Source organism: Aedes albopictus, chromosome 1, assembly GCF_035046485.1.
Source record: "Aedes albopictus strain Foshan chromosome 1, AalbF5, whole genome shotgun sequence".
Lineage (NCBI taxonomy): Eukaryota > Metazoa > Arthropoda > Insecta > Diptera > Culicidae > Aedes > Aedes albopictus.
The window spans coordinates 241,611,599-241,638,989 of NC_085136.1; the positions used below are offsets into that span (position 1 = coordinate 241,611,599).

General features: G+C 39.4%; 1 protein-coding gene and 3 non-coding genes across 5 annotated transcripts in view; 1 reads left to right on the forward strand and 3 right to left on the reverse strand.

Moving 5' to 3' along the window:
* LOC109425310 (plastin-1) overlaps nucleotides 1–27,391 on the reverse strand; it is a 189,486-nt gene that overhangs the window by 53,608 nt on the left and 108,487 nt on the right. Inside the window, exon 1 of one of the 2 annotated variants that reach the window (XM_062846511.1) lies at nucleotides 14,601–15,331. The exons of the other annotated variant lie outside the window; for it this stretch is intronic. Within the exon in view, the coding sequence (XP_062702495.1) occupies nucleotides 14,601–14,678 (78 nt within the window). The 5' untranslated portion in view covers nucleotides 14,679–15,331. Of the gene's footprint in view, nucleotides 1–14,600; nucleotides 15,332–27,391 lie in introns of those variants that run through there. 2 annotated transcript variants of the gene reach the window in all.
* Trnal-caa (transfer RNA leucine (anticodon CAA)) lies at nucleotides 15,997–16,125 on the forward strand. The gene is made up of 2 exons: nucleotides 15,997–16,034; nucleotides 16,081–16,125. It is a non-coding gene; the product is annotated as a tRNA-Leu (tRNA).
* Nucleotides 25,497–25,569, reverse strand: Trnak-uuu (transfer RNA lysine (anticodon UUU)). The gene has a single exon. It is a non-coding gene; the product is annotated as a tRNA-Lys (tRNA).
* On the reverse strand, nucleotides 26,735–26,807 carry Trnak-uuu (transfer RNA lysine (anticodon UUU)). The gene has a single exon. It is a non-coding gene; the product is annotated as a tRNA-Lys (tRNA).

The following is a 27,391-nucleotide window of genomic DNA, read 5'->3' on the forward strand; positions in this document are numbered from 1 at the left end:
CGAAACCAAACACATTCGGGGTGTTCGGCCATTTGACCGAATGTCGTTTGACCGAATGTCATTTTGCCGAAAGCCATCTGGCCGAAAGGGACGCTTGGCCGATTGTCGTTCGGACGAATTATGATCAAAATCAGAGGCGCGGTCAATCTCTGGATAACATTCTAGCTGCCAAGATGAACATCAGACATATTTCCTTCTTTTGATCATAGGCCATTCTTTCTAGTTTTACCGTAAAGGGATTGGTTGGCTTTAAAAGTTTTTATCAGAGATTATCCATTCTTTGAATTATAGGCTGTTCTTTTGAGTCATACTGACATAGAAAGCAATAAAAAGGCTTTCGGCCAAATGACCCGGAACCCACGACCGGATTATTCTAAGTAGTAATATCGCGATAGGCGGGGATACCTTTGCGGTGGTGGAAGAATTCGTCTACCTAGGAAAATATTAGCGAAACACCTCCGAAACTTACTGTAGACTTTTTTCTTGTGATGAATTCAACAACTAGTGGAATGAGTTCGGCTTCTGGAGCTCTGGAGAAATGTTGTAGAGCAAATACAGAAAAAAAATTTGCGCTGTTCCTTGTTGGAAATGATTGCACAGTTGTTAGTAGAGTACTTGAAGAACTGTGAAGAAATTCTGGAAGGCATTATATCAGACATTCCTTAAGGTGAAACGGGACGCCGTGTTATTTTTCCTATCTTGCCTCTCTTTCTAACAATTTGCCTCGCGATTTTGAAGATGGTAATCTCGAGTTCTATTGCACTGAAGATGATGAAAAACAATCAGCATGTGCAGTGCAAGTGAGCATACACAATGATAGGTTTTTGTTGCAAAATATGAAGTAGAATCTGAGATTACCATCTTAGTAGCAACAGAGCAATGGCGGATATTTACTCGACCGTCCCGTCCGCCCTTAAGGAGTTTCGTTATAAATCATTCAGTAATTCCACTAAAGCATGCTGAAGGACTTTTACCAACAAATATTTTCAGAAGGGCTGTTCCACAAAATATGTTGGGAGTGCTTTTAGAATTCATCCCAAATGTTAAAAGAGAACTAAACCACATTTTCCAGACTTTTTAGGTTTGCTAGACATTCCTGAAATAATTTTATCAGGAAATGGTTCACAAACTCTGCTGGAATTTATTACAAGAATAGGTTACGATCGGAGGACTACTAGATTTGTAGTAATGAACTGAATTTTTGTATGGCGACGGCAAAGTAATAAATAATTTGATAGGGGTAGGCGGGGCATTATGGACACCCGGGGCAGAATGGACACCCTCAATATTTTGAAATATGCGAACTTTTTTGAACTTTTAATGAATGGAGAATATAGTCCATTTGTCTAAAACGTAGTTTCAGGAAATAAACATTCAAAATTAAAATTATACTTGATTTTACACGAAAAAGTTGCGTCCTCCGTTTTTTGTGCATGGAAATTATAATTTTCACACCATCTAAAATAAGATTTAGTGATTAATTTATTGCAGGTTGATTAAAACCTGATATTTCTAGAACACATGCAAGTAGTTTTGCTGTATCTACATGCTTAACATGTTTATATTTTCTTCTTTATTATATCAAAAATCATGTTTGGAAATATCTTCTGCTGCCGGGGCAAAATGGACACTCACCTTTTTGAAAGAAGCGGCAAGGGAAAAATATAACCTAAATCACAAACCAACCAAATTATTCGATTTCAGTATATTTTCGGTTAAATGTTCACTATAGTAGACATAGGGTGAAACAAATTGGGTCAAAAAACGACAGAAGTGGAAAATAGTTGTTCTAGGCACAGCTGTACATGCCGACAAAAACGAAGCTTTATCCAAAACAGCCTGAATTTAAATTAACTGAACAAAAATGAACTTCTTCGGCGTATTATTCATCCATAATAGTTGTTTTGTAATGAAATGACTTTATAGGTGTAAATAATGTACGAAATTCGTAAAAGTCTCATGGTGTCCATATTGCCCCATGGGGGTGTCCATTCTGCCCCGTATGCTTGAAGACGGTCATGAAAAACTAACATTTTTCAAAACATTTTTTGAAGTGGATAAATCATTTTTTTTCGCGAGCATTCTTATGCAATGGATGCTAAATAGACTTTAAAAGGATACATGTGTCAAAAAACTAAACTTTTTTGACATCTTGCCAGGTAAAGTTGGCAAAAACCTTAGGGTGTCCATATTGCCCCGCCTACCCCTACTGTTTGAACAAAATATAACAATTCTCGAGGTCCCATACATTATTCTTATTTTTTTTCAAATTCGCTGTAACTTGTGTTTGGTTGGATGTAGGAAAAAATATGCATAGTTTTTTTTTTTCATTGGGATGTACAAGTCTATTTTTGATATTGAAAATCTCAAACATTGTACTTTTTGGCTTGCTTGTAAAATCTATGAAAAAAAAAAAACAAAAAAAAAATAGAAGCATCTGACCATCCTGGGCTACTGGGTGTGTTTTGCGGCTGGAAGTCAACTTTCTACAGTTAAATAATAAAATAAATTGAAGGGTAAGTTAAGGTGAGTAAAAATGGTTATGTGTTGATGCAAAAGTAAACGATTCATAAAATCCAGTTCTTAAGCAAAAACTCATTCAAACTGATTCAAATCAAGTCAAAAATTAAATATTTTTTCGTGTTTTGGACTGGGAAATCTCTATAATCAGATGGTATTTAATCGAAACTTGTCATAAATCCACCACGTCGACCTCCACCAAACGCGGTATCACATTCGCAGAAGATGTGCTTGAAGTAGCTCTAGTAAATCCATAGCTGTTTAGTTTTCAGCCTTGCATACTTCGAGTCGTTCGGTTTATCTGTTATAGTAGGTATGCGGTGACAGTGTTGTTTACAAGTAGATTAGATCCAGATAACGGACGGTTTCGAACGTTTGCTATACTCTAGGATAGGTATATCACGACGCGTTATAGACATCAAATCCAATGTAGCTCGTGCAATAATAGCAAATCAATCCAGTACCATTGACAGCGCGTATCACCCGGAATCGAACCATGAATAGCCCCGGGCGATTGCATAATTCAGCACAGGTAATTTGGGCAAATAAATTCTACGACCGGCACGATTCCAGCCGAAGGGAAATACACCATCGCAGTCTGGTGATCTATGATGATGACGGCATTCGCGTGAGCCCACTATCCGGCTATCCGAATCACGACTTGGTGGTGATTACAATTGACATCGGATAAATATTCAAATTTATGAGGAAGCTTGACACGTTCCGGCAATACTTGACGCGACGGCTCCAGTCAAGTACCTAATGACGGTTGATTCCACTACTGACCGCCAAGGCAGGTGATGTGACAGAAAGGTCAACTGACCTTAGCTCACCGAAGGTGGAAGGTTGTCGTAAATGTCGTCACGTACCAGACTGAAATGAGCACGATCGGTAATATGTACATGTACTTGAGTTCGCTTTTTAATAGTAATCGAAAACGCCAGTGGGGTCTCCCATTTTCGTACGAGTATTCGTCAAAGAAAACTTACAGTCCAGAAAGAATCTGCAATGTACTGGGACTGCAATTTTGAACCAAAATTTGCCAAATTTTCAACGTGTCCTTATCGGGAATTGTAATTACAAATATTATGACTGGCTCAAATAGTTTTAGTAAGCAACAATTATCGGTTCCAAGATTGCAGACAAACATATCAGACGATAAACGCCAATTTCAAGAAAAGCTAAACATACTCGAACAAAGTGTCACAGCTGGCATAGGTGGAGGGGGCTTCGATTTTTGCTCGCATTATCACAGAATTCAAGCGCCTCTCTGCATGCATTCACGACAGAAAAAAAATATAATGATAACACACACGCTATCTCAAATCGGCAAATATTGCCAAACTCTTGCTTGCATTTATGCCTTCGAAGCTCAATCAATTATTGCCGTCAATAAACTTTTCGCCATTGGGTATACTTAATGCCTCTAAATATACATGGCTGATTGTATGGACTGTAGCGAAAAATATGATATGAACATTCAAGATGCTTCATTACCCGTAACGTGGGAAGATCACCTTAGAATGGTGCGTTGCGGTGTAAGATCTACCAAATCAAATTTTGATCTTGATATTTACCGCATTTATAAATATTCCAAGATCAAAGTTTGATGTTTTTTTTTTGTGTTTTGTAGTTAATTTTGTTTCAATGTACTGCTAATCAACATTTTATTTCAGCAGGTTTGAGGTAAATTTATCGTATGATATAAATAATATTGCAAAAATATGCAACTGTGGCGAGTGTATCACTAATATGTAGCTTATTTGACGTACGATGTTAATATTATTTTATATTTCAGATTATCAACCGAAGAATCTAGTAATTCAACCAAATGCCATCAAGACGACGAGGAAACCAGGATGAATCGGGCAGACAACTGATTCGAAGAAGACTAACAATGGTGTGCCTGAACGTTGATCAAGCGTATCCTTTGGAGTTTACCCTTCCACTACGGAGGCGCATCATCAGCGGAAGTCGGGCCTACTACGGGCTCCAGAAGAAACTGCGGTCGAAAAAGATTCACCCATGCACCAAATGCACCATGTACAAAACGTTAATAAGACCGGTAATCCTCTACGGGCACGAGACATGGACCATGCTCGAGGAGGACCTTCGGAGTTTTCGAGCGACGCGTGCTAAGGACGATCTTCGGCGGTGTGCAGGAGAACGGTGTGTGGCGGAGAAGGATGAACCACGAGCTCGCTGCACTTTACGGCGAACCCAGCATCCAGAAGGTGGCCAAAGCCGGAAGGATACGGTGGGCAGGGCATGTTGCAAGAATGCCGGACAACAACCCTGCAAAGCTGGTGTTTGCAACGGATCCGGTTGGCACAAGAAGGCGAGGAGCGCAGAGAGCACGATGGGCGGACCAGGTGGAGCGTGACTTGGCGAGCATTGGGCGTGACCGAGGATGGAGAGCGGCAGCCACAAACCGAGTATTGTGGCGTACTATTGTTGATTATGTCTTGTCTTAATGATGTGGAACAAATAAATGTACAGGGGATGGCCAAAATGTTTGGGATAGGCAACTTTTTTTCTCCCACAAAAAAATCAACATGCTGTAACTTTTCATAGAGTGCATCAAAAAATCACAAATTTTGACTGTTTGTCAATCTATTATGTGTGCATCTTTGATACAAATTTGGGCTCGATTGATTAATTTTTCGCGAAGTTAGAACCGTTCGCGTAAAACACTATTTTTTAGACAACTCATTTTTGAGCTGTCATAACTCGGAAACTAGTGAACCAAATTGAATGAATTTTTTAACGTTTATCAACAATATATTGATACTCAATACGACGTTATAAAATGTAATATTTTCTCACGGCGAAATAAGTTATATCGGGTTGAAATTTTTACCCATATAGAGGAAAATAAGTCAAATTTACAATACCACACAAAAATTATTAAATGTGTTCTTCCTTCAATCTAAATAGGCTCTAATATATCTGATTAGAGATAATTTGAGAACAGAAGTGGAAAATCTTTGGATATCAACACTAAAATATATTCACATTAATGTAAAAAAATTACATTTTTTCGAGAAAAGTCCAAAAAGTGTCAATCCATGATAACTTTTTTCAACGTTTAAAAAGTATTTATGTTTTAATAGTTTGTGAAGCATTTACATATTGTTAGTGTACGGTCAAAATTTCATTCAATTCGGTTTACTGGTTTCCGAGATATGACAGCTCAAAAATGCGTTGTCTAAAAAAAGGTGTTTTTCCCGAACGGTTCTAACTTTGCGAAATATTAATCAATCAAGCCCAAATTTGTACCAATGATGCACATATAATAGGTTGACAAACAGTCAAAATTTGAGATTTTTTTATGCGCTCTATGAAAAGTTATAGCATATTGAACTTTTTTGTGAGAGAAAAAAAAGTTGCCTATCCCAAACATTTTGGCCATCCCCTGTATGTATATGTAATTTATGGACGTTCCCCTACGAATTTGTGCGACTCGCTTAAATGCTAATGCTAATTGTAATGCTAATGAACATTCAAGATGCTTCATCGCCAACAAGGTGACCACACAATACACTGGGTCCAATTTTTATTGTAGGAAAAATGACAATGGTTATGCTCTTTGTGTAGGCACTCCCTACACTAATATCTACTAGTTACTACTACTTTCAGTCCTGAGCACCCACGATGGTGCAGAGGGCCAATTTGAAAGATCTCCATCTTGGGCGATTGCCCGCCATCGCCTTGGCCTGTGGCCAGGTTAAATTTCTGTCGACTTTCTTTATTTCCTTATTGAGGCTGCGCCGCCATGAGCCTCTGGGTCTGCCTCTGGTGGAATGTCCTGATGGGTTTTAATCTAACGCTTGCTTGCAGATTTCGTTCCCGCCCTTGCGTAGAGTGTGGCCGGCCCACCTTCACTTTCGTTCCCGAATTTCTGTCGCTATCGGCTTTTGATGACGCCTACGATGGAGCTCCACGTTGGAGATCCAATTATGAGGCCACCATGCACGAATTGTATACCGCAGGCATCTATTGATGAAGAACTGCAGCCGTTCTGTGTTCTCCACTGATACACACCAGGTTTCACTGGCGTATAGCGTTCGAGTTAAAAATTCGGATTTTGGTGCGTCGACTGATCTGATTGTTTTCCATACATTTCTTAAACTCGCAAAGGCAGCCCTCGCCTTCTTGATCCGTGCACCTATGTCGATCTTGGTGCCGCCATTTCCAAGATATTGGAAGCATTCAACATTCTTCCCTGATTGCCCAGGTACCGTAAAGCTGGAAGGGTTGACCGTGTGTATATCTAACGATTTGGTCTTGTTGACGTTGATGGTAAGACCTCCCGCTGAGGAGCGATTGGCAAGATCATCGAGCTTGCTCTGCATATTAGAGCGCCGTTGAGCTAGGAGAGCAACGCCATCAGCCAGTTCGAAGTCATTTAAGTGCTCCATGGTAATGGGCTGCCAAAGCAATCCACGATTTGGTTCCACGGTCAATCGCACCTACCAGGATCTCGTCGATTACGATGAGGAACAGTAGCGGTGATAGTACATCGGCTTTCCACATGTTTCCGTGATTGAGACGGTTGACAGCTTTTTCGTAATCAATGAACACCAGGTAGAGAGACCCTTGAAATTCATTAATTTGCTCCAGGATGACACGGAGCGTGACAGTAGCGTCCACACGGGATCGTCTGGCATGGAATCCTACTTGCTGCCGTCGGAGAGTTGCGTCGATCTTCTCTTGTATCCGGTTAAGGATCACTTTGCAGAGGACTTTGAGAACAATACACAGTAACATGATGCCCCGCCAATTATCGCATACAGTCAGGTCAACCTTTTTGGGTACCTTTACTAAGACACCTTGCATCCAGTCGGCCGGAAATGTCGCGGTTTCCTACACGCAAAAAAATCTGTTCCGATATACGTGCACTCCCAGTCACGGCAACGAGAACAAACGGGAACTATACATAGCAACGATAACAACAATAAGAAATGTACACCGTGAACTAGATGTCACGGTTTCTAGAACGCTCATATTGACAGCTGGAACTAGTTCCAGTTCACGGTGTATATTTGCTTGTTCTCATATATGCGTTTGTTTGTTCACGTTTATCAGAACGGTTTTCTGAGCGTGTATATGTTGCAGAATAATTGATCCAGTAGTTGTGCGGATACTATGGAGTCAGCTTTGAGCATCTCAGCTGATATGCGATCGTCCCCCGGGGCCCTGGTTCAATTTCATGCTACGGATGGGTTTCTATCTCCTGCACTGATGGAGCTGCGTCGAACCCTTGGCGGATCATGCTGTGGTGTTGATGGCGTGGCCGACACTTGGAAAAGGTTTCCAAAGTGCTCATACCAGCGTTTCAACTGGTCAGCCGGGTCGGTAAGTAACTGTCCAGACGTGTCTTTAACGGCCATTGTAGCATTCATCTTGGTCCCACTAATGCGACGTGAGACATCGTAGAGGAGACGGATGTCGCCTGTGTTTGCGGCTTTCTCGCCTTCGTCGGCTAGGGAGTCCGCCCATGCTCTTTTGCCCCGTCTACATGAGCGTTTCACTTCCTTCTCGAGAGCCGAATAGCGCTGGCGGTCTACAGCTTTGGCTCCTCGTGTTTTTGTTCGCTCTATCGTGGCTTTGACGTTCCTTCGCTCCTCTATCTTCCTCCAAGTATCATCTGTGATCCACTGCTTTCTTCGGGTGCGTAGCTCACCCAAATTATTCTCGCCGGTGGCGATGAAGACGTTCTTGATGGCGCTTCATTGATCTTCTACGCTTCCATCTGCTGGAATATCCGCAACACGGTTCTCTAGCTCCTCTACGAAGGACCTTTTCACCGCAGCGTCTTCCAGTCGGCGTGTGTTGAACCGGCGCCCGATTTTCTTCTCCTGTCGATGGATCCTAGCAATACGCAGTCGGATCTCGCCAATCAGGAGATGATAGCCGGACGCAATGGCGGCGCTACGTTTGTTCCGCACATCAAGATAGCTCCGTCTCCATTTTCGGCTGATGCAGATGTGGTCGATTTGATTTTCCGTGACGCCATCACGGGAAACCCATGTCACTTTGTGCACTGGTCGATGTGGAAAGTGCGATCCCCCGATCATCATATCATTGTTGTCACGAAACTCTCCGTTCTCGCCCATTTCTCCGAGACCATGACGTGCTCATACTCCGAGTTATCGGAACCAACCTTCGCGTTGAATTTCCGCTTCATGAGCGCAGCGTGGGCGTGAGCGCTGAGCAGGAAACTAACTCCACGCTGGCGAGGAGCGTGTTCACCTCATAGGCCAGAATATAGCAGACTTTGATCCGACGCCAATCTGTGTTCTCCAAAGTTCGGCCAACGGACTTCGCTCAGCCCTAGGATCTAAAGCTTTATACGGCATGTCTCATTGGCTAGGTTTGTCAGTTAACCTTGCTGGGCTAGGGTTAATACATTCCAAGTTCCAATTCTTGTCCGTTGTTTTGCGCCAAAAGTCGTTGCCGTTGAATCAGTTCGTAATCTTTCATTTTCGGTTTCTGTAACGGTTTTCTGGTTTCTGAAACAGTAGTTTGTTGGCCTAAGGTTCCCTTTCCACCGTGGTAAAATTATGTGAAATCCCTGGGGAAATGTCTGATGAAAATGTTGGAGTATTGTATTAGAAGTATGTATTAGAAATTAGAAATTGTATTAGAAATACTAGCAATTTTATGAAATACAACAGAGGCAATCATGAAATAATTATATCGATAGAGCAAAGAGAAACAATTAGTAGAGCTTGTAGATATCGAAGTTCTCAACTCCAAAATACTTTGGATGACCTCTAGAATACAAAGTGAGTGTTTCAAAGTTATCATACATTCTACGGTTCTAAGAGTATTTAGTGTAAATCATGTTTCGCGAGCATTCGCTACAGTTAAAATAAGATATAAAGATATTGCAACCTATAATTCAAAATACATTGGAGTCCATTTGAATGCCACAGAACACCCAAGTAGCTACGCATAAAGATACTCGTATTATTATGAGGTACAATAGAGACAATTGTGAAAGAATTACACCTAAAGAGTGAAGAATAACAAGAGTAGAACCCGTACACCTTGAAAGTTCTAATTCCAGAATAGTTTGGCTAGCCTAAAATATCCCATAATTGTACCAAAAGCATTTAAGTTGTGCTGAGAGGATCCATCAGCACCATAGACTACATTCCACAAACATTCGTTACAATTAATGTATAATACAATGTGGAGAGTGTGTTGGATTCCATCTGTATTTTAAGGACTGTCTAACTAGCACAGTCTCGAGTTGCTCGTCATATTGTGACGTCTAACGGACATCAACGTGAGTGAATTTCTTGGATAGAGTGAACAGAAATGATGGTAGACATTGTAGACCTTAAAACCAATCAATTTCAGAATACTCTGACTAGTCACCCTTTCAAATACTAAGAAATTTCTATCGGTGCTTTGTGTTTTTGGGTACCATAGATTATGTTCCGCGACCATTCATCGTGTAAATATAAAATTTGGTTTTGCATGTTTACTACGTGTTAAAAAAACATGCTTGTGGAAGATTATATTCAGCGGTTAACCCTCTAATACACAATCCCGCTTTACTGCCGTGAATCGCATATTTGTCCCATTTGCATAGGAAATCCAGCAAACATGGGACTGATATGCGATTCGCGGCAGTTTAGGCGGGTATAGTTTGAGCATTTTTGTATTTTTTTCTTTCCTGAGCAATCAAAACTTTTGTATTTGTGGTTGAAATTCAGGACTTTTCTGCATATTTCAGAATGATTGTTGGTGTCTTTCAAAGCATATTTACATGTTTGAAAAACTGATATTTTGGTCACTTTTGATATGTTATTGTTTCGCAACAATTAACTTATTTTAAATTTGTGTCCTATCATTCATATAATCATATAATCATAGTAAAAGAATTTAGTAGAATTGAATGCACTCTAAAAATTACACAAAAAATATTTTCCATCATTTTTTTTTAATAAAATTAACAAAAATTTGAAAAATCAAAAGTAAAAATTTACAAAATTGCGAATATTTTAATCGATTTCATATGACGAAAAATTATATATGGATCAAAATAAAATAATGGGTATTAAAGGGTAAATCTTGAGTGGTAAATATATGCAATATTGTCAGTTTTTTTTTATTCCTGTTCGGGTTTGTCACTGCGACCAGTTATTAGATCTATTGTGACATTACCCGTATCCTTAGTGTAGTGCATGTCGCATTACTCATTTGCCATTGAGGGGCAATAAAGTATCGATTTTGATACAGTTTTTGTTTTGTTTTGTTAGAAAACAAAAAAGAGTACTGATATTGGCCATGCATCGGAAACCTAGCATCACCCTTGTTTTACTTTTAAATTCTCCCCAGGTTTAGGACCCGGGTTTTAACATTAGCAGCAATATCATTCCAATAATGGGACATGTGTTCAGTAATAAGGATTCTAGTATGTTCCTTGCGTACTAGCACTTCCCAGTCTTCGAAGAGTTAGTACATGCATGGATCCCTAACCCAATTTGATTTCCTTCGCATTGAGTTTAGCCTCAGATGGTGAGGTTTTTAACTATATGCAAAGTAAAGTTGGTAAACTTAGTTTTATTCAAAGACTGGAAGTCATCACAACACCAGTAGCAAGGACTAAATACTATAATGCCTATAATTATCAGAACACATATTCCAAAATTGAAAAATAGGACGACACTAGATTTCGGTTTGGTTAACACCGCAACGCAACCCAAAAAGGCGATCTACCCACGCTACGGGCTCCGTTAAAGATCGAGCATCTTTTAAACCCCCTCAACCATTCATCCCTCAGCACGGGTCGCCTGACACCTTGGATTGGGGTTACCTGTTTGTAGGACTTTCACCCCCGGAGCAGGTGGTCCGTAGTGCTATTCTAAGCCGGCAGCTACACGGACAATTCGGCACCAACATTTCAAAAGGGCGTAACTGCTTTTGCAACCAATGCCTTCTCACAAAGCTGTGGGTCGTATTTCATTCATCTCACGCAATTCACATCCATTAATCGAAAGAGGAGGATTTTATCTTTCTATTTGTGCTAGTGGATTGCTCGAGAGGGATGGGATACGCTCCACAGCTTTGTGAGAAGGCATTGGTTGTAAATGCAGTTACGCCCTTTTGAAATGTTGGTGTCGAATTGTCAGTTAGTAAAGGAATAATTATCCATCATAAACAGCAACAATTTCTGAAAATTACACCCGACGTAAACAAATTTGACATATAAGTTTCTAGTCCATCTCACTGAGTATTACATTAAACAATTTCTTGTATGGAAAGTTGAATACAAGCTTCATATTGAGAGCAACCTGTAAATTTGATATGATGGGGTCCTTGTGTTATAGGAGCCCTGTGTATGTATATAAAATCACAGAGTTGTCTGTCTGTGCTTCCATCACGCTTTGCAATGTTTCATTAAAATGTTGCACCCATTACGACAGCTGTACAATTTATTGCATTGTTTCATCGTTGCATTGAAGGATCCCAGCAAGCAAGCAGCTAGCAAGCTGAAAAATCATAATTAATGGAAAATCTGCGGAAACCTAGAACCTGTCTTCTTGTTTCCGGACTTTCCACAATTGTTAACTGATTATAAACACCAATTTTAAATTTAGTTTATTTTCTGATCAAGTAATACACTACACTGCCCATGGCACCCACTGCAACTGTGTTTCACCTACATCAGCAGAGTATGTAGATTAAAGTGAAGGTTCCTTACGTCCACAATAGAATACAAGGCAGCCAATATGGCGGCCATATTTGGTTTTAAACGGCCGTGTTCTTAAAACCATGTGGTTTTATTCAATAATGCCGTGATGGGGATAACATTTGCCAATGTGATATGCTAGCCCATTTGATTAACAACTAATATTTCCGACATATTTAGATTGTTTTGGATCTACTTGAACAGTGTTGCCAGTTATCAAATCAATGTTGTCAACAACCATTGGAAACAACTGATGACTTCTTTGTGCATTTCAATGTTCCAATATCTATCAATGTCTCAAAGCAACACCCCTGTTAAATGGGCTGTTTTATGTAGATCGATCAGTGTTGCCACCTATAAAGTCACATTTCCAAACAGTGAATGCGGCCATATGTGAGAACCTTTGGTCAATACTCAAACTTTGTGGAACACATGAAGAAGATCAACTTGCATGTAAGTACTTGTATTTTCACGGAAGTAAATACACTGTGGTGCCTAATTGGTCGGACAAACACCAATTTTCATACAAAATGGCCAAGTTTGAGATGCTATAACCTGTGCTATAACTATGGTTTGCCGTGATGGATGTTTTCATATTTTAAACGTCTTATCACGCTCAGGCCCGTGAACGAAAAAAATCTGTATTTCGCATACGTAAAATTCAGCATATGTGTGGTTCCGTGTCAAAAATTGAGCTCAATCCATCACGGCAAACCATAGCTATAACCAGAATTTAAAATGTTCATTTTCAATGAGTGAAATTCAACGTAAGTTTTGAAGATTCTCAACTGAGGGATCAAAATAAAATTCATTTTGGAGAATGAATTTTCTCATCCATGTTTCTGTCACTGACAATTTTTACTGAGAAATATAAGTGGACCGTAACTCCTGATTATACTTCCAATCACCTCAAAACTTGTGTATAGTAGTTAGTTCATTAAGTCGGATTGTGCGTCCTTTAACAAAAATTTGACATTTTACGACGTGCGAAAAAATATTCGTGACAGAGAATTAAATGAAAAAAGAGAGGCATTTAGCTGACAATGAATGTGGCCAAACACGAATGAAAAAATGAGAATGTCAATCTTCACTTTCAATCTTCGATTTTTTTACACTCTGGCTATAACATTTCAAACCTGGCCATTTTGTATGAAAATCGGCGTTTGTCCGATCAATTATGCACCATAGTGTACAAAGAAAAAATATGTAATTAAAATTCAGCGAGATATCATGCACATAAAGGGAATGTTAGAGTTAGTGCATTTTTACATGAGATATAATGTAAAATTACAATACCATCGTGTAAATTTCCGCCAATCATCGCGTAAACCATCATGGACTCCAACCGGTTACGTGACTATTAGTGGAAATTTACACGATAGTAAAGTAATATTACATGATATCTCATGTAAATATGCACTAATTCCCTTTATGTGCATGATTTCTCACTGAATTTTACATGATTTTTTTTCTGTGTACAGGTAAATGTTGGAGTTTAAATGAACAATTCTAATGCGGTCTACACAGATCGAATAAAGAGTGTAAAATTCTGTGACGTATGATGCACATGATTGGGGCGTGGTATATCACAGAAGCTTACATGACATATCATGTAAAAGTCATAACATAACATGTAAACTTCCATTATATGTCATGTAATTCAGCATGACTCTTTGTGTTTACATGACATATATCACAAATTTACATGATATATCACGTTAACCATCATAACACCAAATTTACATGACTAAACTGAAGTTTACATGGCGTGTAATTATCATTATTTTTATCTGTGTAGATAGCAGTGTATACAAAATATAGGCTTGATGTATGGAAACACCGACTCTCATTCTATCCGGACCTAAAATTCCCATTTTATTGGCAAACATATTATTTTAATGGCTCTGAATATCTGTTCAGATTATTTTCGAAACAGTTCAGGACAGCCTGTCGCGCAAAGATTCCCCTACCGCACACGTACTCAACCTACTACGGAGAACACTGTAGATAGGTAGGTATCGATATGAAACGTTCGTACGTGTCAAATTTGATTCAGATCGATCGAATGAACGAACGGCCCAGGCCTGGCGGAATACCAACGCCGGAAGTGAGAGGCGTGTCACGATGGTCATAGATTCCTTGGTAAAAATATTAGCACACCGGCCGCGTTCGATGATGATTCAACTTGTTTTCACACTGTTTCGGGGCAGGAGACCTGCAACCGAATGATTCAAACCTTACGTAACACAATAATTGGTAAGCTTTGGCTACCCCCGTTTCAATGATGACTCATGCGGGAAGCCACGGCTAATGATGATTTCCGGATGCGAATCCTTATGACTAAAACCCATGACCTGGGGTTGTTTCTTACTTGCTCGAAAAACTCCGGTGTGAACTGCCGTCGAAATTCCTCGACGTGGTCATGCTTCTCAACGTCCAAGATATCCATGGTCCGGAAAGGATTATTTGTATTTCCTGGATATCACTTCGAATCACTTAAATTCTTCTTGAACTTAAACTCGCGAAAATTTGGACGAACTAATTCGCGGTCAACACACTCCTGTCAGCACAACAAATTGGGCCAATTTTCACTCGCAACTCTGTTTGCCTTCGTCGTTCGTTCGATCCAATAAAGCTCTGCGATGTTACTGCCAGCGGGCAGTCAGTCCACAGCCCCGGGCACTAATCGGTTCCCGTTATCACACAACACTACATACCACGAAACGACAGCATTTTCGCGCATTTGGTCTCCGTTTTGTGGAGCTGGTTATTATCACCATGCTCTTGAATTGATAGCGTCGTCGGCGTTGTCGTGACTTTGGGTTGACGCAGTGACCGTCGATATCTAGCACTGGCTAGGTGGATTCTTCAGGTTTCCCCCAAACACACACACTCCCACCTCAATACCCTCTCGATGGGGTTCCCGACGTAGGGTACTGATAACGACAAGTGCCCAACTGTTCCGAGCAAATTCGGTCTCACACGGTTTGGGCGCCCAACGGAAGCACACACAGAATGCAGTTTGACCAGTTCGAAGGTCGATTGCCAACTGAAAATTTTGTGCAGACCAACCGGCGCACCCCTTCGGCGTGGGGCTTTCGGTTGTTAACACTATCCACTTTCGATTCGGCTGCTATAGTCCGGTTTCACTGCAAACGTCCATGTCTAAGTACTAACCTACCCATCCATATAGCGCACCGAAGAAAAGTGCCAAAAAATAAAAGCAAATAAAAAGGAAAATTATAATCGAAATCAGCAGCTAATTATCCGCGCGCACGTTTGTTGCAGCCAAACGGCTGCGGCCCCTCAGGCCGAACATCTATAATTCATTAATCCTTCACCACCAAGTCGCGCTTTACGCGTTGAACACCTCCGAGTTCAGCGCGGTGAAGGTTGATGATGGGTGGCTTGGCTACATCATCGAAGCGAAATCGTTAAAACTGCTGCAACCCCAATAATACAGACTCAAAGCTACATCACCTAATCTGATTTATAATCTGTACCATCAACAGGAGGAGGACCGACACCACGCGGTCCAACGGAAAATCGATAATGTTCACCCCACCAACCAAGCATTCAAACATCTGATGCGCTTTCATTGCCACCAACTAGCGCTCACTCTCGCAACCCCTCAATCAGAACCACGTGCTTCCGCGGCGTGAGTGCCTCATATCGTGCGTGTGGTGCACTCAATTTCGGCTTCATTTTCCTCTCCTGGTTAGGTCGAGCAAAACCGGTAGTGCTTTGAGCACCTCCCCTTGCAACATGTCAGGATGGCCGAGCGGTCTAAGGCGCCAGACTCAAGAGCAATCTTACCCCTCTCTCTCGCAGCAAAGGGGTGTCCCCGAGCGTTCTGGTCCTCTCTGAGGGCGTGGGTTCGAATCCCACTTCTGACAAGAAATTTTTTGATCGACTACATTAGAAAAGAAATTTGATCGGAGAATGGGGGAATGGGGGAAATGCGCATAAAACGAACTTAATTAATAAATTGCCTATAGGAGGATTAGGGACGACATAACGGCAAATGAGTGCGTTAGGCCTGTATAACAGAGAAAAACTTGACATATTATTAGTTGGCTTACAACTTTAGCTTGTGTCCTACGTATTTCAATAATTTACAACAGGTATTTATTGTGAAAAAATAATGAATTGTAAACCGTGTGTTTTTTTAGGGCTGGCAGGAAAGGTACGGGGCGAAATGGACACCCCTGCATAATTTGTGCTATTTCTTTGATTACATCGACCAGTTCAGCAGTTTGGCTACGGAGATCAATATCACAGATATAATACTCCATTTTAGACATCAAAGTTGATTATATAAATTTATGCTAAAATAATCGGATTGATCTTTCCGAAACTCACTGAAACGTCTAACAGTATGCAGTGCGCATACACCCATTTGTAATTACCAGTGTTCATTTCACCCAGAATCGATTAGAACATTAACATTGCTATTCCGGGTAAATTCTAAAAAATAAAATACTTCATCCATTGCAAAATCTGCGAATACATGTATAGGGGGTGGCCAAAATGTTTTGGATAGGCACTTTTTTTCTATCACAAAAAAGTTCAACATGCAATAACTTTTCATAGAGTGCATAAAAAAATCTCAAATTTTGACTGTTCATCATCCTATTATATGTGCATCATTGGTACAAATTTGGGCTCGAATGATTAATCTTTCGCAAATTTAGAACCGTTCGGGTAAAACACTATTTTTAGACAACTAATTTTTGAGCTGTCATATCTCGGAAACTAGTTAACCGAGTTGAATGAAATGTTGAACGTACTTTAAGGACAAACGTCTTGAAATCCCGCGTCAACAGTGCATCAGAACTTCAGACGCACAAATCTCAAGAAGCAAGCTTCAAAGCATAGTGCATTTTATTATTCTGTTCTTGCTCATTTGTAATAAGCTTAAAATAAAAAGCTCAGGTGCGTTGGTTTTGTTTACGAAGAGATTTGTGCTTTCAAAATCGTGAGTAGCTGCCAAAGTCGGCCATTGCGGCAGCCATTTTGGGATTCTAACAATTGTGACTTAAGTCTGTCCTTAACGATATATTAGTGCTTCGCAAATTTTTTGAACGCTTAAAAAAGTTATCATGAATTGACACTTTTTGAACATTTCTCGAAAAATGTATTTTTTTACATCAATATCAATAAATTTTCGTGTTGATATCCAAAGATTTTTCACTTCTGTTCTCAAGATATCTCTGATCAGATATATTTGAGCCTATTTACATTAAAGAAATAACACATTTAGTAATGTTTGTGTCGTATTGTAAATTTGACTCATTTTCCTCTATATGGGTAAACATTTCAACCCGGTATAACTTAACTCGTCGTGAGAAAACGATACTTTTCGAAAAATTAACCAATCGAGCCCAAATTTTTACCAATGATGCACATATAACGGGTTGACAAACAGACAAAATTTGAGATTTTTTGATGCACTCTATGAAAAGTTACAGCATGTTGATTTTTTTGTGGGAGAAAAAAAGTTGCCTATCCTAAACATTTTGGCCACCCCCTGTAGATAAGGTAACACTTTACTTGTTTTTATGGTGGACACATCAGTAGGTCGGCTCTAGAGGCACGGTGGACACTAGAGTGGGTCATCGTTTATATGGAAAATTGAAAAATTCAATGGTATCCCATCAGATCAAAGCTTTTTGATCCCATTTCAGGACCCAAATAAGTGTGCAAAATTTGAGCACGATCGGTTATGTCTACGATCAGGTTAGAAGTTTGTATGAGGTTTTACATGGGAAAACACACTTTTTTGCATTTCTCTCATAACAAGCTCGAATTTTTCTAAAACCATGTAATCGATAAAGTGAAAACATAGCCTAGGGTGTCCTGAAAAACTTTGTCGAAGACCGCAAAGTGATCTGATGCTTATGAAAAAAGTTATAGCGTTGACATTGCTTGCCGAAACAGTATGATTTTGTTGCTATTGTTATTCCTTTACATGTTAAAACATAAACACATGCATGCGGTTCGTTGGTAATAACTATTTTCACAAGCATCGGATCGCTTTGCGATCTTCAACAAAGTTTTTCAGAACATCCTAGCCTATCATTTTATAGTATCGGTTAAAAAGTTTCAGACAAACTTTTTCAACTTATGACAAAAATGCAAAAAAGTATGTTTTCCCATACAAAATCCCATACAAATTTCAATTGCAATGCGCAAAGTGTAGACGCAACCGATCGTTCTCAAATTTTGCACAGATACTCAGGACCCGAAACGGAACCAAAAAAGCTTTGATCTGAGAAAACGGTTCCGATGACCCACACTAGTGGACACATGCAAACACTCGTAATGCCTTATTTGCTGCTGCTTCGAAATTATAAGAGTTCACCATATGAACAGATTTAAATTTTAATAATATGTTGTTTGAAGAAATACAAATGGTACTTTTGGAAAATAGAACAACGACTTGTTCCTTTACACTTACTCATTAAAAGTTTAACATAAAAGTCAACGGTTTCACACAATACACAACCATTCACATATCACAATTTCCTCTCATCCAATAGTTCGTTGGTTTTTTCAGCACAGTAGTATTAAACATCATACTTTTACGTTACTTCACATCAAGTCCGGTTTCAAGCTTCATCCTAACGTAATAGATATTCAATGTTGGTAATATTTTATTTATTATTTTAATACATGTTATAAATGTGCCTTATGATGAAATTCAAAAAGATTTAAGTATAACATACTCATATTTGACTCTCGAGTAATCGCGCTGTTGTATTGTGTACAACACGTTGAAAAAATCTCGCTTTTTCTACTCAGCGTTAGCATGGTGCTTCGTTTTTTGTATGTTTTGCTCACCACAGAAAGAGGAATTCTTTTCGGTTTTTTTATTAGATGCTAAAACAGTTTAGATAGACTGAAGTTGTACTTCTTACATCTATTCAGGGCAGTCTGAACTGCCAAATGGACTGTGACGAATTTCAGACATTAGGCCTTTCTTGCAGCGTTCCTTTGCATGCCCCTCTACTTTCCAATAGACTAGGATAGATGCATGCCCTATACTTGGAGAAAGAAACATACTAGATATCTGCGATAAGTTTCCTACGTTTCTAGCCAAAAGGACTGAAATCTTTCTCCTTCATTATAGTCTTTTCCGGGTAAAGTTGTTAAAAACATCTGGATTCGTAATCCCCAATATTTTATTTCATAATTTCCAAATGATCCTATTTCGACTTGGCCATTGGACTGAGTCGAATAAGTTGCTTTACGCAATTTGGATTTCACAAGGGTAATGCAAAAAAAAACAACGATTGCTTAGCGCTGCTTTCATCACATATTCAACCAGCCTTTGAGGAAAAAGAACAAATGGTTTCAGTTTAATTTGCTATTAAGGGCACTTTTGATTCTCCTCTGGTATATTGTTGGAAATCGTAACACAATAGTGGGCTACTGGCAATTTTAAATATTTTTTTTTTGGATAATATGTCAACTCGAATAAGTCTGCATTTCCGCGACTATTCAGGGCTGTAGACTCTTCCTGGCGTATGTATATATCTCGCCTGACCACAGTCGGGATAGTAGAACCATGGAACTATATATCGCATCCGTTAGATAATTGTGTGAAAAATCCGAAAGAGTTTTGGTATGTGGTCGGATTGGTTGGTCGCTGATTGTTTGTTGAGCGTAGCCTCAATGCTATTAGTACGGTTCTTCTGGATGGATTGGATTTCCTTAATCTCTCTCAACGTAATACGGTTTGGAACGAGCTTGGCCGCACGCTGTATTTAGTGTTCTACAGCGTGCAAAACGATATGGAAGTCGACGAGTCTGCGGTTTCACTTTTGCCTATCGACAGTCGCCATCCTCTTTTGGTTTTGTCACTGTCGTCGACTATCGCACACCCCGTTCCCCTGGAAACACTAGTTTACAGCATTTTTGAACTCGGTAAGCTGGTGATCATTTTTGGTGTAGAATCATGCCCTGAGTTCGAAAACACGAAAGAAAAAAATTACAGTAGAGCGGAAATTTTTTCGACTTTCCATACAAGGTTGATGATTTGAAATCGATTTTTGTTCTATTTTTAAGCAAAGTCGCTCACTTCAAACATCTCATTCTCCGTAATCAATGCTCCGATTGAGCTGAATTTTTTACTATAACTTGCCTACATATGATATGTCAAATAAACGTCGAGAAAGAATTTTTAAGTTGGTTTTTTCTTATTGAAAAAAATACATTTCTACAAAAAAATTTGGGAATTTTGCTAAAATTTAAGAAGATCGTCCCTAAAACTCGCCAAAATCTTGAACTTCATCAATCTGACGCAAAACCTGTATTCAGATGATCGAATGGTATTGTATTCAGCTTTTAATTTATGGAAAAAGATTTAAAATTGGTTGAACAATACGCAATATATTTGAATTTTAGTAAATTACATATTTTGAAAAGTTGCAAAACTCGATATTAAGCTTAAACTCAAAAACTGTTCTACTTAAAATTTTTTGAAGGTCGGTTTCGAAATCAGTACTAAATTGTGCTTCAAAAATTTTGGTCGTTGACAGAAGTTCACGACTTTCGTTTTATTTTGTAAACTTGTGAAATTGAACGAAACATCGAAGTCACATACTTAATTTGGAATACCGTGTTCGGTAATTTTTTGACGAAAATAGAACAGCTGAATACAGCTATACTAAATTGTTTACCTTTTGCACCCGGTTTTGACAGTTGGTGTACTGAGCCTCAGCAAAAGCGATTACCGAAGCTACCGTAATAGTTCTGCTGTTCTATTTTCGTCAAAAAAGTGCTGAACAGGCAATTCAGGATTGAGATTGATTGAATTCCGTAAGATTAACTTCGCGATTTTCTCGTAATGCCTCTCTAACTGAGACTAGGACGATGTTCTTCAAGGCACTGAAGTAGACAACATGACCTCGCGGTTTTGTGGGATTATAAAGGATTTTGTGGAATCGAATGTTCCACGTAAAAACGCCGTTTTTTTCCGGCGTGGAGTACTCCGTTGATTTGTAGACTGAAACAGGATAGAAATTCGTCTTAGAGAAAACTAAGAAACAACAAAACAGCCGGCATTAAGCAGAACTTTAAACATACGAGCACAGTCTATTGTGGACTCAACATTTAATTGTATAAATCGCATGTGCTCAGAGTGCAGTCGAACTTGCGGAACAACTCAAGCAACTTCTGGAGTTTCGCCAATGGCGTCGTATAACCTGTGCACCGACCCTAAAACTTGCTATTGCAGGGAAATTTATTATCAAAACCGAAATAGAAATGAGTGAAAGCAGCTATTCTCGTCATTTTCTAATTATTACAAGCAAATTTGTTAAAAAAAATCAAGAATTTATACTTGGTGCCAAGCTTGCTATTTGATGAAAACATTCGCGAAATGATGCGATTTGCTTTCGACAACGAATACGTTTTCACCCATCCTCGCTTTATTCAATCAACCTCCCATACGAGTAGCACACGAACGGACTCAACACTGATCAGCATAGTTGACTCTTCCTTTTCACCTATGAGCCGTTGCGTTCTAGCCAAGCATCTCTTTTCATCGCTTTCGATGCTTTTCGACAGCTTATCGCGAGGCATCGTTGGCTGGAAGCTTTATTAGTATGGTATCGGTACATGCGAATGTTGCTTCTGTGTGCGTGTCGAGCGTTCGTGCCGTAGCTTCGCAAACCAACCTATTCGGTATGGTTCGGCTGTTCGGTCGAGCGTGTGGCGGCACAGTCAGATGTGTGCAAAATCGTTTGTGATTTACATCATGTTCGTTTTGCCAACTCTTTGTTGCTGGTCATCGCTGATCAGTGCACAGTTCAATCGCACGCGATAAATATACAGTTGATGAGTTGTGATGAGCACTAGTGAGGTGATAATTTGCATCATTGCTTGGTGCACAGATTTGAGATTTGAGATTATAGTGGAGATAGTCGAGGTGTTCTCAACTATCGAGGAATAACAAGTCTTTCTGCAGCTTCCAACCTTCTTGAGATAAACATTAGTTAATCATTAGCTGTGTATAAGCCTGCTCTAGAGGCTACATCCCCTCAGATCAACGCGGTCTTATGCCTGGTGTCTAATTTGTTGGACTCTACACAAGCTTTCATCACTGCAATGGAACAAAACGCACAGGTTGATGTCATATATACTGACCTCATAGCAGATTTTGACAAAATTTATCATAACATTCTCTTGTGTAAGCTCTCTTGTCTAGGGGCATCGTCGACAGTTAAAGCCTGGTTGCAGTTATACTGTCTGATAGAACTCTACGTGTTCAACTAGATTCATGTATTTCGGAGCCGTTTTCCAACACGTCACGTGTGCCTCAGGGAAGAAATTTGAGTCTCTTGTTCTTTATTCGGTGTTCAATGATGCTGCTGCTTTATTCGGAGCAAGATGTAAAGTTGTATATGTAGATGACCTGAAGCTTTATATTATAGTACAACTCTGGAGGATGGTTATCATTTGCAACATTTATTGAACCTGTGCGTCGAGTGGTGTACCCGAAACAAGCTAACCATCGGTATTTCAAAATGTGTGATAATGACGTTTCATCGCATCGAGAACCCAATCGTAATTGACTACATTATTGATGGCGTTTCGTTGCAGAGAATTGACAGGGTCAAAGATCTGAGCGTCCTTCTTGATCCAAAAAAGCTGGACTTCCGTCTACACTATTAAGAGGTAGTCTCTATTCTAAAGCAAATCGACAACTTGGATTTATTTCAAAAATTGCCAAGGATTTTACTGACCCTCATTGTCCAAAGTCACTTTACTGATCGCTTGTACGACCAATACTTGAGAATGCGTCTGTTGTCTGGTACCCGTATGAAGCCATGTGGATTCTTCGACTTGAGCGGGTACTAAAACGATTTTTGAGAATGGCTTCGCGAAATCTTCCCTGACGTGATCCAATTTGTCACTATACTTGAACAGATACCTACTAATAGGGTATGTGTACCATTCCTTGGCCTAATATGCCAGCCGCCTTGACAATTTTGACCATAACTCCTGAATTAATAGCACTAGACATGATGTGTTGACCCTATCTCGCACTCTAGGCAGTGAATGTTTCTCCAATTGGAAGTAAACTAACGTAAATATTCAAGAATTTACTAAATTACGTTGAAAAGATTTGATGCGATGGTATGCAACGTTGGTCTACGGTACAAAAATTGGCCTATTAGTGGATACAACGTTGGCCTATTGCTTTCCAAGCGCTAGAACCACTTATTCTCTTATTTTTTAATATTTCTGCTGAAGTATTATTACTGTTTGTTCACCAATCTCGCTTTCTCATTACTTTTTCGGAGTCAAATTTTCACATAACTTCAAATAAACCACTTGAATTAAAGTTATATCTTAATTTAGTAACGAATACAACGCAACCCTATTATTGTGTATATTTTTACAATCACCGCACATAAAATCTTTCTTCCTGTTCCCTTTTTTCTGGATCATTCGCAAGCAATGTTGTTGGCGTCACTTTTTCGATGTTGTTGACGTCACTTTACTGATAGGCCAAGATTTGGGTACATAGTGAAAAAAAATGTCCTCAATATTCGGCCCACATTTAAGGACAAACGTCTTGAAATCCTGCTTCATCAAAAGTGCATCAGAACTTCAAACACACAAATCTCAAAAAGCACGCTTCACACAACAATGCATTTAATTATTCTGTTCTTGCTCACTCGTAATAAACTTAAAATAAGAAGATCAGGTGCGCTGATTTTGTTTACGAAGAGATTTGTGCCCTCGAAATCGTGAGTAGGTACTGAAGTCGGCCATAGTGGCGGCCATTTTGGGATTCTAACAAGTCTGTCCTTAATTTGTAAAATAGTTATTTTTCGTTGAAAACAAATATACAAGTTCAAAATAGCGCCTTTGACCGTCACATAAAATGTTCAGTTATCGAAAAGTCAATTCGAAATATTCCAGAATCATGACATTTATAATCATACACATGACTACCCACTAAGCCGAAGAATCATGGCGTCTACAAAAGCTAAGCAAAGTGACATTTTCATTCAATTTTAATGCTCCAAAGTGCTAACATTGAAACGAAATGTTACAGTTGTTTGGCGCATAACTTTTCCGATCTCCAGTTATGCGTGATTGTTCGAGTTTTTGGTTAACGTTAAGATAGGCCGAACGAGGGGAATATGCCAACGAAGCATCCCGATACCCTATATTTAGATTTTTTGGAGCGTAGGAAATATGATACCACAGGCAACATTTGTAGCAAAACTTCAGAATGGTGAAGTAGATTGTCCGGATATATTTTCGTAATGGGGCACGTTCGGTGTGGTACTAGATTTGTAGTAATGAGCTTAATTTTAGTATGGTGAGAAGGTTAATTCTCCGTTTCTGCAATTAAATGGTGCAAAAAGCGTGGGTATTATGATTCCTTGCCTAATTTGATGCTGTTTGAGCAAAAGCTACATTGAAATGCTACAAAAAGCGTTGGTATTATGATTCCTTGCCTAATTTGATGCTTTTCGAGCAAAATTTTGGGTAAACTTGTTGTTGTTTTCTCCATTTCTTGCATCTTAAACAACACAATTACCCAAAGTTTTACTCAAGCAGCATCCAATAGGACAGATCGGTGAAGTACTAGATTTGTAGTAATGAGCTGAATTTTTGTATGGTGAGAAGGTCAATTCTCCGTTTCTGCAATGAAATGGTGCAAAAAGCGTGGGTATTATGATTCCTTGCCTAATTTGATGCTATTTGAGCAAAACTTTAGGGCAACAGTGTTGTTGTTTTCTCCTGTTCTTGCAACATAAACAACATAGTTATCCAAAGTTTTGCTCAAACAGCATCAAATTAGGCAAGGAATCATAATACCCACGCTTTTTACACCATTTCATTGCAGAAACGGAGAATTGACCTTCTCACCATACAAAAATTCAGTTCATTACTACAAATCTAGTACTGCACCGAACGTACCCCATTAGGCAATGCATCATAAAACTCACGGGTTTTCCACAATTGCATTGCTGAAACGGAGAATTGACCATCTCATCATACAAAAATTTAGCTCATTACTTCAATTCTTGTATTTCACCGATAGCTTTCTAAACTGCCAAAAATACCCAATTTCTCATATAATCGACTGTCTATTTCAACTTTTTTGAACAATTTTATAAAAATGAACATATCTAACTATGCGGAACTGGAGAAGGTCCGTCGTACCCCGTCTTCCCCAATCGAAAACCGGTATCATAAACTAGTTCAATTTGTATCATGAATAAACAAAAAAGATCACCGCCCGAATAGGGACTTGAACCCTAGACCGTTGGATTAAAAGTCCAACGCTCTACCGACTGAGCTACCCGGGCTTGAGAAATAAGTGGATAAGAGACATACAACCAAAATAGCTTTCAATTTCTAGTGCTCGCAAAGCCAAGAGCGACATCGAAACAGGATCCTTCTTTCCAAATCATACATGTTTGTATTGCATTGTAAAACATCAGTGACCGAACGTAGTTATATGAATGCACTGAATGCACATGTAGCTGTTTTTTTATTGATTGGATTTGCTTTTCAATAAACAAGCAAAACCTCACAATTTGTTGAAATCTCAGGAATTCTGAAACATTTATTTGGCAGTAGTCACGTTCGTTCCTAACGTTTACTGGACATGCGCAGAAAAGTTCTATTTCGGAGCGCAAGTTTACGAAGCACTCACGCTCACCACCACCAACCGCGAGGGATCTCCCATTTCCTCTCTGTTTTCAATCCACGAAGAGCAAGATGATTCAGCGAACACACGCTAAAATATTACCGCATATGAACCAAAAATGGCAGCTTTATGAGTCGTTTTTTGTGGTGCCGTGATATCGAGGTGGTCATGGGAATTGGTTCAATTGCCGGAAATATAACCCCAATCGAATATCACATTAGGTGACCTAGTGCAGTATTTCTATTCCTAGTGTAAAGTTCCATTCTATTTGATCCCGATTTGATGCGATAATGTGCACACCGCACTGTGGGGAACTATTTCAGCGTGTCGTGTGAGATCCCGATTGTAAACGCCTTCTCAGTGCTCACGCGTGTGGGGGCCAAACTCTTTCTCAGATGCAGTGAGATAAGCGCGCCGCCGGTTAGTGAGAAGGTGAGTAGAGTAGATTCATCAGTCGAAGACGACGACGACGACGCTGCATGCACCCTTTAATAATCATGCTGACTGGCATGCATGCATTGCATATACGGAGGAGGTATGCTGCTTATGATGCGAGCCTGTTAATGAATAGTGCGAGCAAGGCAATGCAGTATGCGATGCGATTCGAATCGGTTGCAGTTGAAATTTGCAAATCATGACACGTCCTTTCTTTTATTCTGCTCTATAAATACCTAATCTTTTTCTTGATTTTATTCCGCAAAACGATAACGGTATCGATTGATTCTATTCTGTTAGTTATTATTCTTCTAACAAAAATTCAAAATGTATTTAATATTAATAATAAAATATTCACATCCAAAACAAAATAAAAAAAAATCCACCGCCCGAATAGGGACTTGAACCCTAGACCGTTGGATTAAAAGTCCAACGCTCTACCGACTGAGCTATCCGGGCATGAAACTCAAGGTTGCTTACAGCAGTACTGGCTTTCTGAAGGTCATCATCGATCGGATTGATAAGAACGCAACAGGTGTTTCATGGCACAGACAAGGGAACAGATGAAATTCTTCATTACACCAACGAACCTAACCTTAAAATGACTGACAAATCTCAGGTCATTTTGACAAATGTAACATGAGCATGAAAAGGACGGCAATAAGATCGATAAAGTAGAATATATGATCCGTCTTTTTCGTGCATGTGTGTGGTCTGTCAAAATGACCTGAGAATTGTCAAACCTTTTCATGGCTAGCTTTGTTGGTGTAATGAAGAATTTTGAAAATATATTTTGGGAATTAACTAAACAAAATAAATAGCTGCGTAAGCAATGATTATCTGATTATTGAAATGTTTCATGAAAATGCGTATGAAATAATCCAAGATTGTCTTGGTGATCGCGATCAGAATAATATGTTTTTTTTGCGGTTTACGCTGCCAATTGTTATTGTTATTTATTTTCAACTAGCTGTCCCAACAAACGTCGTACCATAGACCTAAACTGTCATACTGCCTGCCAACTATGTTTTTTGGCTTCGGTG